The sequence below is a fragment of the Acomys russatus genome, chromosome 11, assembly GCF_903995435.1.
Source record: "Acomys russatus chromosome 11, mAcoRus1.1, whole genome shotgun sequence".
In the NCBI taxonomy this organism is placed as follows: domain Eukaryota; kingdom Metazoa; phylum Chordata; class Mammalia; order Rodentia; family Muridae; genus Acomys; species Acomys russatus.
Genome location: NC_067147.1, coordinates 62,690,711 through 62,706,306, shown reverse-complemented (window position 1 = coordinate 62,706,306; position 15,596 = coordinate 62,690,711). Strand labels below are relative to the sequence as shown.

The following is a 15,596-nucleotide window of genomic DNA, read 5'->3' as shown; positions in this document are numbered from 1 at the left end:
ATGTGCACATATTCTCTAAGGACAGCAAGAGCAAGGAAGAAAGAGCTGCTTTTCATTTAGATTGATTCACTATTGTTCATGGTCATCAAGGATAAGTCCCTGAGGGCCAAAGGGTATTGCATTTCCCTGTCTGGGGAACCAGGACTGGGTTTTAGACTCAAGAGTAGTGCAAAGACAGCATTTCTTGCTTTTATTATCAAAGCAAGCAAAACATGATGGGATGTTTACAGTTACCTTAAACACATACAAATACAGTGAGGGAATATGCCTACTGTTTTGTCTAATCATCTTTGACCATGCGAAAGGAACCATGACCACTCCTCCCAGGCCTTCCCCTTCCCCACAGAGATAATTGGAGATGCCAGGGCATTTTCCTCATGCTCTTGCTTTGAAGCACATTCATTTATCATAGTTTGTGCAATTCTTTTTAGAAGGCCACTTCGTGGGAAGAGCATTCCTCACTCTGTCTGCTTCATCCATCGTTCACAATTTTCTTACACAGATTCCCACACATTATGACGTAATCCTTCAAAGTATAATTGACAATTACTAAAGCCCACCAGCTCTATGAACCATCCCTGATCTAGCCCTGTGATACCTTTTCCCCCACATCAATTTTAGTTGTTTCAGTGTTATTTAAAATCCTTAGCATTACATAAATAAGTATTATTTATTCCATTCTTGCATTATTTCTAACAATGGAGGTTCAAATTGTGTAAAGATTTTTTTTCCTAAGGGTTCTAATTCAGTTTACATATTTGGCAAAATTGAGTCTATGAAGATGCCTTAAGTGTGAACTTTGTGAGCATGGTACAATATGAAAGATAGAAACATTGTCAATTAGTGGAGATGGCCTTTTTGTATGTCTGCCTCTGTATAAAATAAAATTTATCAAGACCTTTGGTCTTTTGGTGACTGGATATTGGTGGTATGCCATTATGGATTTTGATTAAATTTCCCAGAAGACTTTATTGTTTGTCCCAGTATTTCAGACAACTTCAGGTCTAATGCTCCTTGCACACAACTGACAGCCGTAGGGATATGTGTTTATACATTTTGTTTGTCCACCTAGGTCTTTGTGAATATGGTTCATATGATTTCAATGCCACATGAGTGTGACTTTTATTAGTGTGTCTGAGTCCACACACATGCAAATGTTTATGCTGGTACTGATTTTATTGAATAACGAGGCCCCTGTTCTGTCATGCTTTTATTTTTATTTTTTAAAATAACTACCCCTTTAAATATAGCTTAATGTTTTTAGCTAAATTAAAAATATATTGATTTTTGGGATTTTGATCTTTTGGGATTTAAATATTTGTGACTATGACATTCAGAATGATACCTTCAGGAATAATGGGCCGCACTCTTCCCAGCAAGGAGGCTGAGAAACTGTCTAGGGCTTGGAGTCCCTTGGTGGGAAAGAAAACTCAGGCTTCCCCTTTCCCTACCTGAGCTCTTCTTCCACATTACAGCAGCAGCCACTGAAGCTCCCAGGAGAACAAGGCCAACAGCAGCTACTATGATTGGGACGAAGGGCTGGGGAGGCCTGCCTGGAAAGGAAAGAAAGATGTGGGACCCTGACCCCGGATCTCAGCCTTGACCCTGCTTAGGGTCTCCAGAAGGGCTTGTTCTTCCCCCGACAACAGATCACGGTGATGGGCTCAGGCAGACCCTCATGCTGCACATGGCACACGTATTTCTGCTCTTCTCCAGAAGGCACCACCACATCTGCCCACTTCTGGAAGGTTCTGTCCCCTCCAGGCCTGGTCTTCACAAGCTCCATGTCCTGGGTCAGGTCCTCCCCATCCCTCTGCCAGGTCAGGGTGATGTCAGCAGGGTAGAAGCCCAAGGCCCAGCACCTCAGGGTGGCGTCTCCTTCATGTCTGGGATGATGGGTCACATGTACTTTGGGGGGGTCTGAGATGGAAGAGTTGGAAATTTTTCTCAGGACTAAGTGCTATTCTTGTGATCAGTTTAAGAATAGACAGGAAATAGGGTGAAAGGTATGCAAACCTACCCATCACCCACTACTCAGGCATCTGGGAAAATAGATTGCTTGAAAAGTTCTAGAATCAGGGTGAACTAGCCTAGGGTAGGAGATTCTAGGTTGACAGGAAAAATACACCTCTTGTCCTGACTGAGTGGGACTGAGAAACTCTACATCATGGCAGCCATACCATACCACCAAGTGTGGAAAGAGAATCTAACCCGGGACAGGCCATGGTTCACAACGGACTACAGATGGAAGGGAACGGCAGTTTTAGAGATCTTTTCTCCTGTACTGAGATAGACTGAGAGAAGAGTGAGCCCTCTGGAGCGTCATGCTCTGATGTTGGGCCAGGAAACCCAGGATCACGCTTCCCTCTCCTGGTGTGTGTGTGTGTGTGTGTGTGTGTGTGGAGAGAGAGAGAGAGAGAGAGAGAGAGAGAGAGAGAGAGAGAGAGAGAGAGAGAGAGAGAGAGAGAGAGAGAGAGAAACACAGAGAGAATCAGAGAGACAGAAAGACACATACAGAGACAGAGAGATGAGAAAGAGACAGAAACAAAGAGAGACAAACAAAGTCAGAGACCGACAGACAGACATAGAATTCCAGTTGTTACCATTTTCCTTCCTTCTCAGGAGACATGGGCTCCCGTTCATTTAGGAAGAGTAAATCTTTGCTCCTCTTACCTGCACGCAGTAGAGTCTCATTTCCCATTTCCAGGTATTTAAGGAGCCACACCACACAAGAGCCCTGCAAGTAGTCCCTCCAGAACACAGCTACATTTGCTGCCTCCCACTCTCTCTTGGTGGTCTCAGCAGCCATGTCAGCTGCAATCCAGGTGCTCAGATCTTCACTCAGGGTGAGGTAATCGTGCCCATCATAGCCAAACTGATGGTATGCATGAAGAGGTGCCCATCTGGTCCAATGTAGCAGCCGGTCATCCTTTGGATGGTGTGAGAACCTGGCCCCATCCCACAAGTCAGTTCCATGCACTTGCCCCGGTCCTTTAGTCCTCCCTACCCACCCAACCATATTTGGACCTAAAATAAGAACCATAAAGGGCTCAAAGTCCCTTTAGCTCTTCTGGGTCAAGGCTCTCTGTGGTCTCACAGCCTCAGCATGAACCTTGCACCTGGGGATGTTGGGATGTGGAAGAGGCTTGACCTGCCGTCACCTGAGCTCAGGGCCACTTACTGTTCTGGGTCTGATTGTAGTAGCCTCGCAGTTTTTGAAAGTACACTTGAATCTGCCGTGCTGCACCTATGCCAATGCGTGTCTGCTCATCCCAGTACCTCTGTCCCACCTGCTCCATCCAGGGCACCCGGGGCTCGAACCTAGGATTTGCTGACTCAGTGGTGAAATGCATGAACTCTGTGTCGTTCACATAGCCGATAGTCATGTGGAGGAGTTCCTCTAGGCCAGGTCTTGACACCGCGATGTCGAAGTACCACAAGGAATGAGAACCTGAAGGAAACAAGGGGCTGAAGTCTGGTTTGACCCTCCTCCCATGGGGACCTAGGGCAGGTGGTGAAAGGGAAACAGGCAATGCAGGGCTCAAGGGAATCCGGGTGTGGGCAGCCCAGCTGAAAGAGTCTGGCTGCGTGGGCTTCCCGGGTGCTCTCCTTGTATAATACTCCCCTCAAGACCAGCACTCACCTTTAAAGGTCTGGGTCAGGGCAAGGGAAGCCTCCAGCAGCAGGTGCACAATGAAGAGTGCTGAAGTCTCCATTCTCTAGATTTGGTGAGAGCCAGTCTCTGTGGGTTTGTGGTGACTATATATCAGGAAACCACAGCAGTGGTTCTCTAAGAACCTGATACCCAATGGGAAAGAAAATTGGAGTCTAGTCATCAGTGTCCATGCAGAAGATCTTCACTTGGCTTACAAATGAAGGGAAACTCCAGGATTGTGAGGAATCCCCTTGCTGGGCTACCCAAGCAGGTCTCAGGAACCTCTGCCTGTGCACCTGGGCCCTTCTGCTAGACCCCTAACTGCACCCAGTGCTCATTGTTACATTGCTTCCCCCAAGTCTTGCTAAGGTTTTAGTCTCTCTGTATGCCTTTAAGAATTAGGGTGAACTCCTAATTGTGGGTTTTCTCTATCAGTGTTTATCACATTGGAAATAAAACTTTAAAAGATAATTTACTTGTGCTGGAGAAATGGCTCAGTGGTTAAGAGCACTGACTGCTCTTCTGATACCCTTACACAGGCATACATGCAGACAAAACATCAATGTATATAAAGTACAAATAAATACATTATTAAAAAATAATTTACTTAAGAGATTTTAGTAACATATTAAGGAATATTGTTTTGTGAAAGATAATTACTACCCAAAATATGTTGAGAAGAGTGGATATTTTTTATCACATGCTGCAATTTTGCATGTCTTTCACTGCTGGATTTTTATACATACTTCTGTCTTTATTTAACCTGTTATGTTACAGGTTGAAGTATATGAAGGAAATTGGTAAAAACAGTATATGTGGGGAATTATTTTCAGTAACGTGGATGTCCATCTTTGTTGTGACAATGAAAGGATGCCAACTATACAGGAAAGGCTGCTGCATCCCTGGGAAGAAAACTCTTAGCTGTATTTGAAGAGTGGAGGTGGTGACACCGACCAGGTAAATTCAGTGCCTCTGCCTTGTGAACCAGAAGAGATTACCTTGAGTTCACTGCTTTCTGTACTCTCATAGTCCTAGAAAATATTTAGTGGAAACCCAGCAGTTGGAGAATTTCCTATGCCCATACTCTTAGTGGTGTGTTCCTGTTAGTATGCGGGGATGGAGAGTGGGTGATTTATGAGAGAAGGTGGAAGGAGACTTCTGAAGTTGTAGCGTTGCTGAAGGCATTCAACTCAATAACAGAAATCTGTCACCTGCATCAGACAATACACCCTGACAGGAAAGTGGGAGAACCCTTCCAACACACACACAGACACACACACACACACACACACAGACACACACACACACACACACACACACACAGACACACACACACACACACAGACACACACACAGACACACACACACACACAGAGACACTCCCTTTCTGATCCAACCTGTTAAATTTCTCTCTGAAGAGAGGGAAAATAACTTCATGTTTCCCCACCTGCTTCTATAAAAGTAAGCTGTAATAAAGGATACATATGGCAAAACTATAGACAACATTATACTAAATGAGAAAAAATACAAGCATTATCTCTAAGATCAAGGACAAGACAAGGTGTTCCTCTTATGCTTATTTAACATAGAACTTGAGGTTGAGGCTAGGGCAATAAAGCAAGAGAAAAGGAGGAAATACAAATAGAAAAAGAAGTAATTTTATCCTAATTTTTTGATAACAGGAGCTTATGCATATAAGATCCTAATGACTTTGCCAGAGTGAAGCAGGCAACATGCAAATCAACATACAAACATGGCTTTCCATATGCCAATGACCTTGCTGACAAGTCATGGAAAAGCTCTCATTTATGCTGGTTTTCTGATGAAACATGTAGAAGTGAGTCTAATGAAGGGAGGGAACGACCCAGAAAAGACTTAATACACCGAAGCAAGAAACTGGACACACTAGGAAACAGAGTGTTCATGGATTGCCAGAGTCAATGCAGAAAAATGGATATATTACCAAAATTGTAAAGTTTTAACCAAACTATAAAACAATCCCAAGGTCCATACAGAATCACTATAGACTCAAAGAGCCAAAAGTATTCGAAACAGAAGGACAACCCTGGAGACATTACTATGCTTGATCTCAGATTGCATTACAGAGCCACCATTACAGACAAACACGACAATAACAAAAACCCACACTGGGACAGTGAAATAGAGCTGAGGACACAGAAATATTTGCAAACACCCAGGGTCATTAATGTTTGATAAAGATATAAAGAACATGTGCTGGAGAAAGCTCCTTAACATATAGAGGACGCAGAATTGAATTTCTTCACAGACAAACTGCTAGATCCACATCTCGCACTCTTGGTGGAAATCACTTCAGATTGGAGCAACAATGTCAGACGTGCAGATTTGAAACTGTTAGAGAAAAACGGCAGGAAAAATGTTTCAAGTTTTCTGAAAAAGATGGTAGTATTATATTTTTTAAAAGCCCCAAGAATTGGCAAACGGGATTACGTGGAATAAGAGAGTTTCAGTGCAGCAATTGTAGCCATCACAGAATGAAGAAAGAGCCTGTAATATGGAAAACCTTTGCCAACTCCATATTAGGAAGATACATAACATATATAAGGAATTGCAAGGTTAAGCACCACCCCCTACCACTGTGCAGTCAATAGACAGTTAGGGAGGTGAACAGGAAGTTCCTAAAAGGAGAAATAAAAGTGGGCAATGATACTTGAAGCAGTGTTTCACTTCCAAATCCTGGGAGATTCCCTGTTAGAATTGCTTTGAGATTCCATCTTGTCCCAGTCAGAAAGGCTGTCATAAAACATATGACGAGTGATGGCGTCAATATTGCAAACTGGTGCAGACTCTATGGAGACTGTTATGAAACTTTCTCAAAAACTAAAACTTGAACTACTATATGACCCAACAACCATACATCTCTTAGGTATGTGTTAGAGGAATTTAAGGCAGCATGTGAGATACTTGCACATATTTGTTTGTCTTTTGCTACACCTTGTCTAAAATATCTATGAAATAGAACCAGTTCAGATTATTTAACAGACGAATGAGTGGAGTAGGTGTGGTGCATGCACGTAGTAGGCTTTTTAGACTTTTTACTTGAAACGAAACCACAGCATTTGTAGAAATGTTAGAACCAGAAATAGTCATTTAGTGAAATCAGGCAGACCCAGAAAAACAAATACTGTATGTATAATCTCTCTGTTTCTGTCTCTCCACCCTACACACTCACACAGACAGACAGACAGCAGACAGACACACACACACACAGGTCATGGAACTATAAAGGAGATCATGAGAGAGAAGAACATTGACTTAAAGGAGGGGGCAGAGGAGAGACTTGGGAACGGATCACATGTGACATAGGTGTGAAATGCGGGACTATTTTGTGGAGAGGAAGTAGATGAACAGCTTGTGGCTTTGGGTATGAGGGGGACAGAATGTAGAAGGGATGACAAAGTGGAACAAATGTGTCACATATTTCTCAATGTAAGAATAAGTAAATAATTCCCCATGCTATCCTAAAACATTTTTTTTTAAAAAAAGAACAAGATCTGGGATCAATAGGGATATCAAAAGAAAAAAAAAAGAATAACTTCAAAAATAGAGGCTTGCCAGGTAATGGTGGAGCACGCCTTTAATCACAGCACTTGGGAGGCAGAGGCAAATGGATCTCTGAGTTCAAGGCCAGGCTGGTCTACAGAGAGAGTTCTTGGACAGCCAGGGTATACAAAGAAACCTTGTCTCAATAATAGAAAGGAAAGAAGGAAGGAAGGAAGGAAGGAAGGAGAGAGGGAGGTAAGGAAGGAGGGGAGGAAAAAGGAAGGGAGGGGAGAGGGGAGGGAGGAGGGAGGGAGATGGAGAGAGAGAGAGAGAGAGAGAGAGAGAGAGAGAGAGAGAGAGAGAGAGAGAGAGAGAGAATAGGAAACTCTTCTTTCCAGGCCATTGACATTGGTGACTGCCTAGTCAGCTTGACTAAGAAGGGGTCTTCTCTGCAGTGTACTGTGCTTCCCTCTTCTCACTGTGCAGTGTATGCTGTTTGAGGATAGATGCCTCAGAGCAAGTTAGTGTCAGGGCTGCATTTTCTTTAGAAGTTTCTCTTGCTTTGCATTCCACAAACTACTGGTTGGTACCATGATCTTTGCAGCCTGTAAGTTAGACTAGCTTTCACCTGTTCCAGGCTTCCCCAGTTCACACACCCAGTGGAAGCAAATGTCCAATCCAAAGTGGATATAAAATAGGAGATATTTTATATACCTATTTCAGGGCAGAGGATAAAACTGTAATACTGAGCTCGGCATTGGATAGGGAGATATAAAATGTGTGGGCACTATGTTCAATTTTATATATCATCTTCTTTGTAAACGAATCCCTTCACCACAATTTAAATATAAAACAAACCCATATCCACACCTTATTTTCAACAAGTAATGTGCTGCCCAGAGAATCCTAAAAATTTCATCAGAGTGTCATCTGGGGAAGAGAAAAGGGGAAGTGTGGAGAAGGGCTCACCGCTCAGTGGTGTTGTCACTTTCTCACATTGTACTGACAAGACTGACACTTGGGCAGCCAAGATACCAGTTTCAGAAAGAGAAATCAGGGGCTCTTGATGCCACAGCAGGGAAGAGGGAAACCTGAAAAAAATTCCCTGCAGCTCCGTTCCACGTAAGGCAGATGTCTCATCTGGAAGAAAATAGGAAAAACAAAACCAAACCAGGGTGGGACCCTCTGCGTCTGGAGGGTCTTGTCTCATGAAGTTGCCTACAGAGACTGAGGCTGCTCGTGGCACTCTGAGTCTCTCTAGAGATGTTACTCTGCACCTTTTAAAAGCAGAACTGCACCAGCTCTTGGAGTCTGAACTGCGATCCCTGTTGAGCATTTTTGATAGCAGCTAAGAAAGTAGTTTTTGTTTGCTTAGCTATAACTCCATTACTCTCATAGATAGAGTTTTCTGCCCTGATCTGTTGATGAAAGACTGAGTGCTGGGATGAAAGGAAGGTGTAAGAACCAGAGGGCTGCCCAGGTGAAGAATCCTAACACGCCAATGTTCCCTCGAGGCATGAGTGGGTAGGTGTGCACACCATGGAGACTCTCTAACTTTTGTTAATTTCTATGGAATGCAATGGGATATCTTTGTCAGAGTGATGATCACTTATTCAATAAAGGACACTGAACTACTGGCTGGATTACAGACAGTATCAGGAAGACAGTTTGGGTTTCTCAGTAGAATTGTCTGACACTGTTGCATCTATCTCTTATTTAGTTTTGGGATCTTGTAATGACAATTTTACATGCCTTCAGTGACAAATAACAGATAATTCAGCCCCCCGCCACGTGCTCTGCAGAAGACATAGTGTAGATTGCCTGTGTTATGTAAGAGTCTGCATTTCTAAGGTTGTCTTCTTGAGCACACTCTTTAAAGAGAGATTTTAGATCCCTTTGAATTAAGAGTCCCCAGACAAAGAGCCGCCTTTTCTCATGACTGTTTTGAATACATATCCATGTGAGTGCTTAAAGTCATTCTTGAGTTCTTACCATGTAAGATTACTTTAAAAACATTTCTGTTTTCCTCTTGTGTTATATTGTTGTCTAGTTTTGCAAGAGGAGAAAGACATCGTTTCTCCTGTATCTCCGAGTGAGTATTTCTTCTTTATGTGGGGATTCATTTTGCTCAGGCTGTTTTGTGTTGAGTTAGCCTACTTCATTTGGGGCCACTTACAGGATCTTTGTTCTAGATTTGGAAATGAAAACATTGTTTTTCTGATTTTACTGTGAATTTATTGACTGTGTGACCTCATTAATTTTTATAACAATACATTTTTAACTCCTTTGGTTTATGTGAGAGTGATGATGATGTGCCTTTTAGGAGCTTTTCCTCATTCTACTGACCATGTAAAAGAGAAGCACAGTATCTCTCTCTCTCTCTCTCTCTCTCTCTCTCTCTCTCTCTCTCTCTCTCTCTCTCTCTTTGGAAATCTTACTAATGTCTGACATTCCAAAGGGTTTGGGGTATTACTAAATGTTTTTTTTAACACATATGTACATTATCCTATTAGGAAATACATAAGACAGGGTATCTATAACCATTTCCCTTAGATTTTTCAAATTTTGTGGCATAAATGCCTTTAAAGTAGGTTCTTAGGATTCTTTGTACTTCTTAGGTGTCTGTTGTTATGTCTCCCTTTTCATTTCTGATTTTGTTGATTTGGATAGTGTTTCTCTGTCTTTTAGTTAGTTCAGCTAATGGTTTGTCTATCTTGTTAATTTTCTCAAAGAACCAGCTCTTGCTTTTGTTGATTCTTTGAATTGTTCTCTTTGTTTCTAATTTATTGATTTCAGCCCTGAGTTTGATTATTTCTAGGCCTCTACTCCTCTTGAGTGTTTCTGCTTCTTTTTTTTCTAGAGCTTCCAGGTGTGTTATTAAGTTGTTTATGTGGGATGTTTCCATTTTCTTTTTAAAGGCACTTAGTGCTCTGAATTTTCCTCTTAGCACTGCTTTCAATGTGTCCCACAAATTTGGGTATGTTGTTCCATCATTTTCATTGAATATCAGGAAGTCTTTTATTTCTTCCTTTATTTCTTCTATGACCCACATGTCATTAAGTAGAAAGTTGTTTAGTTTCCATGTGTGAGTAGGCTTTTTGTTATTTCTGTTGTTGTTGAAGTCCAGCCATAGACCCTAGTGATCTGATAAGATACAAGGTATTATTTCAATCTTCTTGTATCTGTTGAGGCTTGTTTCGTGACCTACTATGTGATCAGTTTTAGAGAATGTTCCATGGGGTGCTGAGAAGAAGGTATAATCCTTTGTGTTTGGGTGAAAAGTTCTGTAGATATCTGTTAAATCCATTTGATTCATGACATTGGTTAATGAAGTTATTTCCCAGTTTAGTTTTTGATTCAAAGACCTATCCTTCAATGAAAGTGGGGTGTTGGCTTAGTTGCTGTGTCAATCAGCTACAGTGAATTTTGTTTCTGGTAATTAAACCCTGACTCACAAAACTTCAGACTAAAATTTAGTAATTAGCTGCAAGGTACAAAGCTTGGTTCATTCTCTTAACTTGAAGCCATTTTTCTTTGAAAGTTAAGCATTTTGGACTTTTTTTTCCTTTCTAAGTGGAAATGCTATAGTGAGATGTTTCTGTCAAATATTTGGTTAGAAAATAAAAGTCCAACATTACATAAAAGGGGAAGTTATTTGAAAAGTACTTGATTGATGAAAATATTTGTTTTTTAAAATATTGTATTTTGTATGCTACATGAAAATAATTAAAATAATCTCTTTGTGAAAGCAAGAGAGAGAGAGAGAGAGAGAGAGAGAGAGAGGAGAGAGGAGCGGAGAGAGAGAGAGGACGAGAGGAGAGAGAGAGAGAGAGAGAGAGAGAGAGAGAGAGAGAGAGAGAGAGAATCTATTCTAAAGAGATTTATGGCCAGAGTTGGAGATAAAAGTCAGAAAAATACACAGATATTACTTGTTTTATAGCTGATATTGAAACAAAGCGCCCTAGAGTTTCCAGGATGGGAGAAACATCTTTTGTAACTGAAGAGAAAGGTGGCACTTAAGTTGAGGTTTGAATAAATAAAGACTGACAGACAGAAACAGGGTTAGGGAGAAGCATACAGGCTGAGTGTCTGCAAATACTAAAATTGTGAGTCCTGTTGTAGGAAAAGTTACAAGGCAAGTAACCTAGGTGGAGAAACATCTATTGTTTCAGTTGGTCTATCTATCTTCTTTATCAGTATCTATCCACCATGTGAGAGCTTGCTCATGGACTGGGCGAAGGAAGAGAGGAGGAGCTCAGGGCACAGGAGACTTGGGCATGACCCTGCGTGTCAAAACATGTGCCTCAGACACTGACGTGGGAGGTGGATCTGTGACCCAGTTTCTTTCTCCGTCACTCATCTGTAGGTGGATTGCGGCTGCCGGGACATAGGAAGGGACAGCCATCAGCAGAAAAAGCTCCTCGTGAGAAACAGTCACACAGGGCACCTAGGGATTTTCTTGTATTTACAAACAGCTTCCAAGTTTTTATACTTCAACCCTGATTCAGTGCTTTCCTGGACTTTTTCATTCTATTACTTTTTTTTTCCTGGTCTGTCTTTTGTTTAGTTAATCAGTGTGGCAAGTTAATTGAGACCTTCAGAAACGTTCAAACCCATGTTCCTGTCTTTACTCATCCTCTTTCGGTCACATGCATGTTGATGTATTACATACATACATTTCTTCTGAACTTCAAGAACCAATTCTCTTAAGAAATATTTTCTTGGGTACCTCAAAGATGCCTCCAGTTTAACATGGCCACAACCAAACCATGATCTGCCCACTGCTTCCTGCTGTCTTTGTTTCAGTGAGAAACTCCACAGACCATTTGTTAAACCCACAGCCCACTCATTATGGCTTTAAACTGACTGAAACTCAGCATTGCCATTTCTATCAGTATCATTTTAAGAAAACTATTTAATCTTTGTAATTTATTTAACCTTTTGATTTTAACATGGTATATCTATTTTTACATTTTTTTGTACTGTGTGTTTGTTAGAATGAGATGCCCTGAGACTTATCACATGGTCCTTTTAAAAAGTGTTTAACTTGTTAAAATTGTTAAACTTGTCTTTCTTCTCCATTTTGAATTTTAAAGATTGCATCTCTGATGTAACCCAGCTCTTCCATTTCTTTCCAACTCAGCTCTCTAGTGTGAAGTTCCAGGACCCGTTCCCGAATGACTGAAGTAGCAAAGCCAACGTGCTCATTTTTTCCTGATTCTTCCCCCCTCGTTTCATTGTCCACACACTTGACTTTTTTTTTTTTTTTTTTTTTTTGACAGATATGTAATGGTTTTATTTCGGAACACAGTTTTTTCCCCTCAGAACAGAGACACCTCATGTCTGATCCTTTCCCTGTTTCTCTTAGATCCTAACGATTCACTCTTTCCCAGAAGAGTCTCTTTGCCCTGCTTTCTGAAGTGCAGCGTCTTTGCCTCTGCCAAGGTCTCACACTTCCCCTACCCCTGGGTCATTTGCACGTGCCCGTCTCTTTATGTGAAGAGATTTCTACATCCAGCTTGCTGAATCCACTCAATTGCTGTTCATCCATGGGGATCAAGTGAATCTTTTCTGGGAAGTTTTTAAGTGACCTCCCAACAAAGCATGCCCTTTACTTACTGTTCTCCTTTAAAGAAATAACTATGATCACTAGATATTACAAATCCTAATCTATAAATTGATATTGTAGAGTCAATATAGCATTCTAGCACATGATTAAGTGCTGGCTTTTCGTCATCTTTAGTAAACATGCCCATGAGTGGCAGGCAGAAAGTTATAAAAATATGCTTGCTAAATAAAATGAACAGAAAACATGAACTACAGAGTTGGATTAATTCTGATGCAGAAGTACAATTTTTAAAAATACCATGAAAGCAGAGGCAGAATGAGAAGTGGGATGAGTGCAGATTAGAGACTAGTATTCAGAGATTCTTCCTTTGTGGAATGAATGTTGTACTTCAGAATTTATTTATTCTGGTGATGAGAGATATTACATTATGAAAATACAATTTGCATTTCCCACCACTGAAAATCCTCACAGTAGTTCACAAGAAGTGAAGGAAGCAATTAAAAATGCAAACTGCCTTTCAAACATGTAATTAAAATGTATAAAACTGTGTATAAGTCAGGGAAATCAATAAAATACATATTTTGAATAAATATATATTATCTTTCATTGAAAATTCTCAAATTATTTCTATATTTGTGTAACAAACACCAGGCACATGAATATATAGTATAACTTGGTAATTAGATTGTTATGTGATAATTCTTCTTGGAATTAAAATATTTTAATTAATTGACTTAGCCTCGGCTCTGAAAAAGTATCACTTAGTTAGTAACACAAACATAAAATTTGAAATAATGTTCAGCTTGGCCAAAAAATGCAAAAATGCACTAGAGTTTGATTCTTTAAAATAAGCAAGAATATTAGATGCTTGGTAAGAATCAGGTTTAATTATTGATTCTGTGGGAGTGTGCATAGAACATTAATAGTTATAAGGGCAAGGTATAAAAGGTTGTAATGTTGAAGCTAAAATATGCAATTCTATGATCTCTAATTGTCTTAAAAGCAAGAAAAATGTTTTAAAAGAGAATTCGGTTCTTACTAGGTAAAACTAACCAATTGTATGTACATCCTTGTGAGAGAGAAGGTCTTTTTATCTGCTGTGTTACTTATGCCAGAATTTATCTTGCTGAGGCTATGATTCATTCTAGAAAAATGGGAGAGATAATGCTGGGCACACCACTGTGTTTGTGTAACAAGTTAGCTGAAGCAAGGTGTGGTAGCACGTGTCTTTAATTCCAGAACTTTAGAGCCACAGGCAGGCAAATCTCTTATGAGTGTAAGGCCAAACTTGTCTGCATAGTGAGTAGTGAGGCTAGCCAGGGCTACAGGGTGAGACCCTGCCTCCAAAAGAAAACTAATCAAACAAAAATGAGCAGCTGAGATATTATGTGGAAAGTTCTTCATAATGATCAGAAAACTCCATGCAGTGGTTTCAACAGTTCGTCAAACAGAAAAGGAGTCTTGAATCAGCCAATGGCTCTTGACTTTTCCAGAGTGCTATTGTGTTGGCTAGGTTTTTTGTCAGTTTGACATAAGTTAGAATCATTTGGGAAGAGGGAACTAGATTGTGAGAATGTTTGTAGAGCAGCTTTTTTGTTTTTTGATTAGTAATTGTGGTAAGACCAGCTCAGTGTGGGTGGTGCCATCTCTGGTTAGGTGGCTCTGGCTTCTATAAGAAACAAGCTGAACAACCCTGGGAGCAGGACTTCCTCATGGCGTCTGCTTCATTTCTTGTCTCCAGGTTCCTGCTTCGAGTTCTTCATTTCCCTCAGTGACACACTATAAACTAAGCTCCCCAAACAAAAAATTCAAGAAGCACTGGCTGATTCTAGATACCCTGTTTCTTTGATGAACCATAGAAAGAACTATATGACTTTTCTGACCATTTTGAAGAACTTTCTACGTAGTATCTCAGCGTTGTTTTTGTTTGTTGCTTTTCGACATGGAGCTTATCACAGCAATAGAGGTCTAATTATAGCAGGCATTGATATTTGGAAAAATTATAAAAGTACAAGTGACAAGATTCCAAAGTCATGGAATCTAATTTAGCATGCTCACTACTGAAATTTATCAGGTCACAAGTAAATTAAACAATGTTATTGATTAGTAAAGATGGGAGACACAAAAAGTTATAATATTTTAAATATTTAAAAGTTTAATAATTTAAATAACTTCTAACACCAATGCTGTTCAGTAGAATCAGAAATATAAATAATACAGGATAAAAGAAATCTAATGCTTTATTATTTATTTAGTTGTTTGTTTTTTAACATGGGTGTTGGTGTGTTTCATGGCATGTCTATGTGGAGGTCAGAGGACAGCCTGAGGGAGTTTACCCCTTCTTTCTACCTCATGGGTTCTGGAGATTGAACTAAAATCCTCAGACTTTTCTGCAAGGTCCTTTACTTGATGAGCCATCTCTCTGGACTTTTCTTTAAGTAACTGAAGCCATTTGGTGTACCTAATGTCAGACCAGCATTTCTGATTCATTTCTAAGTCAAGACTGATCCATTTATGTGAAATACCATCAACTGATCCTTTACCATAAAATTTCACTGCATATATGTAACCACATTTAAAAAGAAAATAATTGTCTGTTGATGGATATCTAGGCTGGTTCCATTTGTAGTTATTGTGATGAGTACAGAAACCAACATGGACATGCAAATATCTATGTGGGATGTGGACTTGAGTCTTTCTGCAAACATTAATTTCTTTTTTTTTTCAAACATTAATTTCTAATGAGAAAAGGAAAGACACTTATTGTATGTCCTTATCCAAAGATAGAAAGGAGGAGCAGAGATGACTGTACAGTAGGATCTGAAGTCCAGGCATTCTGTAAACTACACC

At 40.3% G+C, this 15,596-nt stretch overlaps 1 protein-coding gene across 1 annotated transcript; it reads right to left on the bottom strand.

Annotated features, from left to right (window-relative positions):
- Nucleotides 1-286: 286 nt before the first annotated feature.
- LOC127195238 (HLA class I histocompatibility antigen, alpha chain G-like) lies at nt 287-3,716 on the bottom strand. The gene is given in 7 exon segments (XM_051152643.1): nt 287-526; nt 1,452-1,580; nt 1,648-1,920; nt 2,674-2,895; nt 2,898-2,948; nt 3,182-3,451; nt 3,644-3,716. Coding segments are annotated over 7 exon segments (1,050 nt in total). The 3' UTR covers nt 287-494.
- Between the last annotated feature and the right edge of the window lie 11,880 nt (nt 3,717-15,596).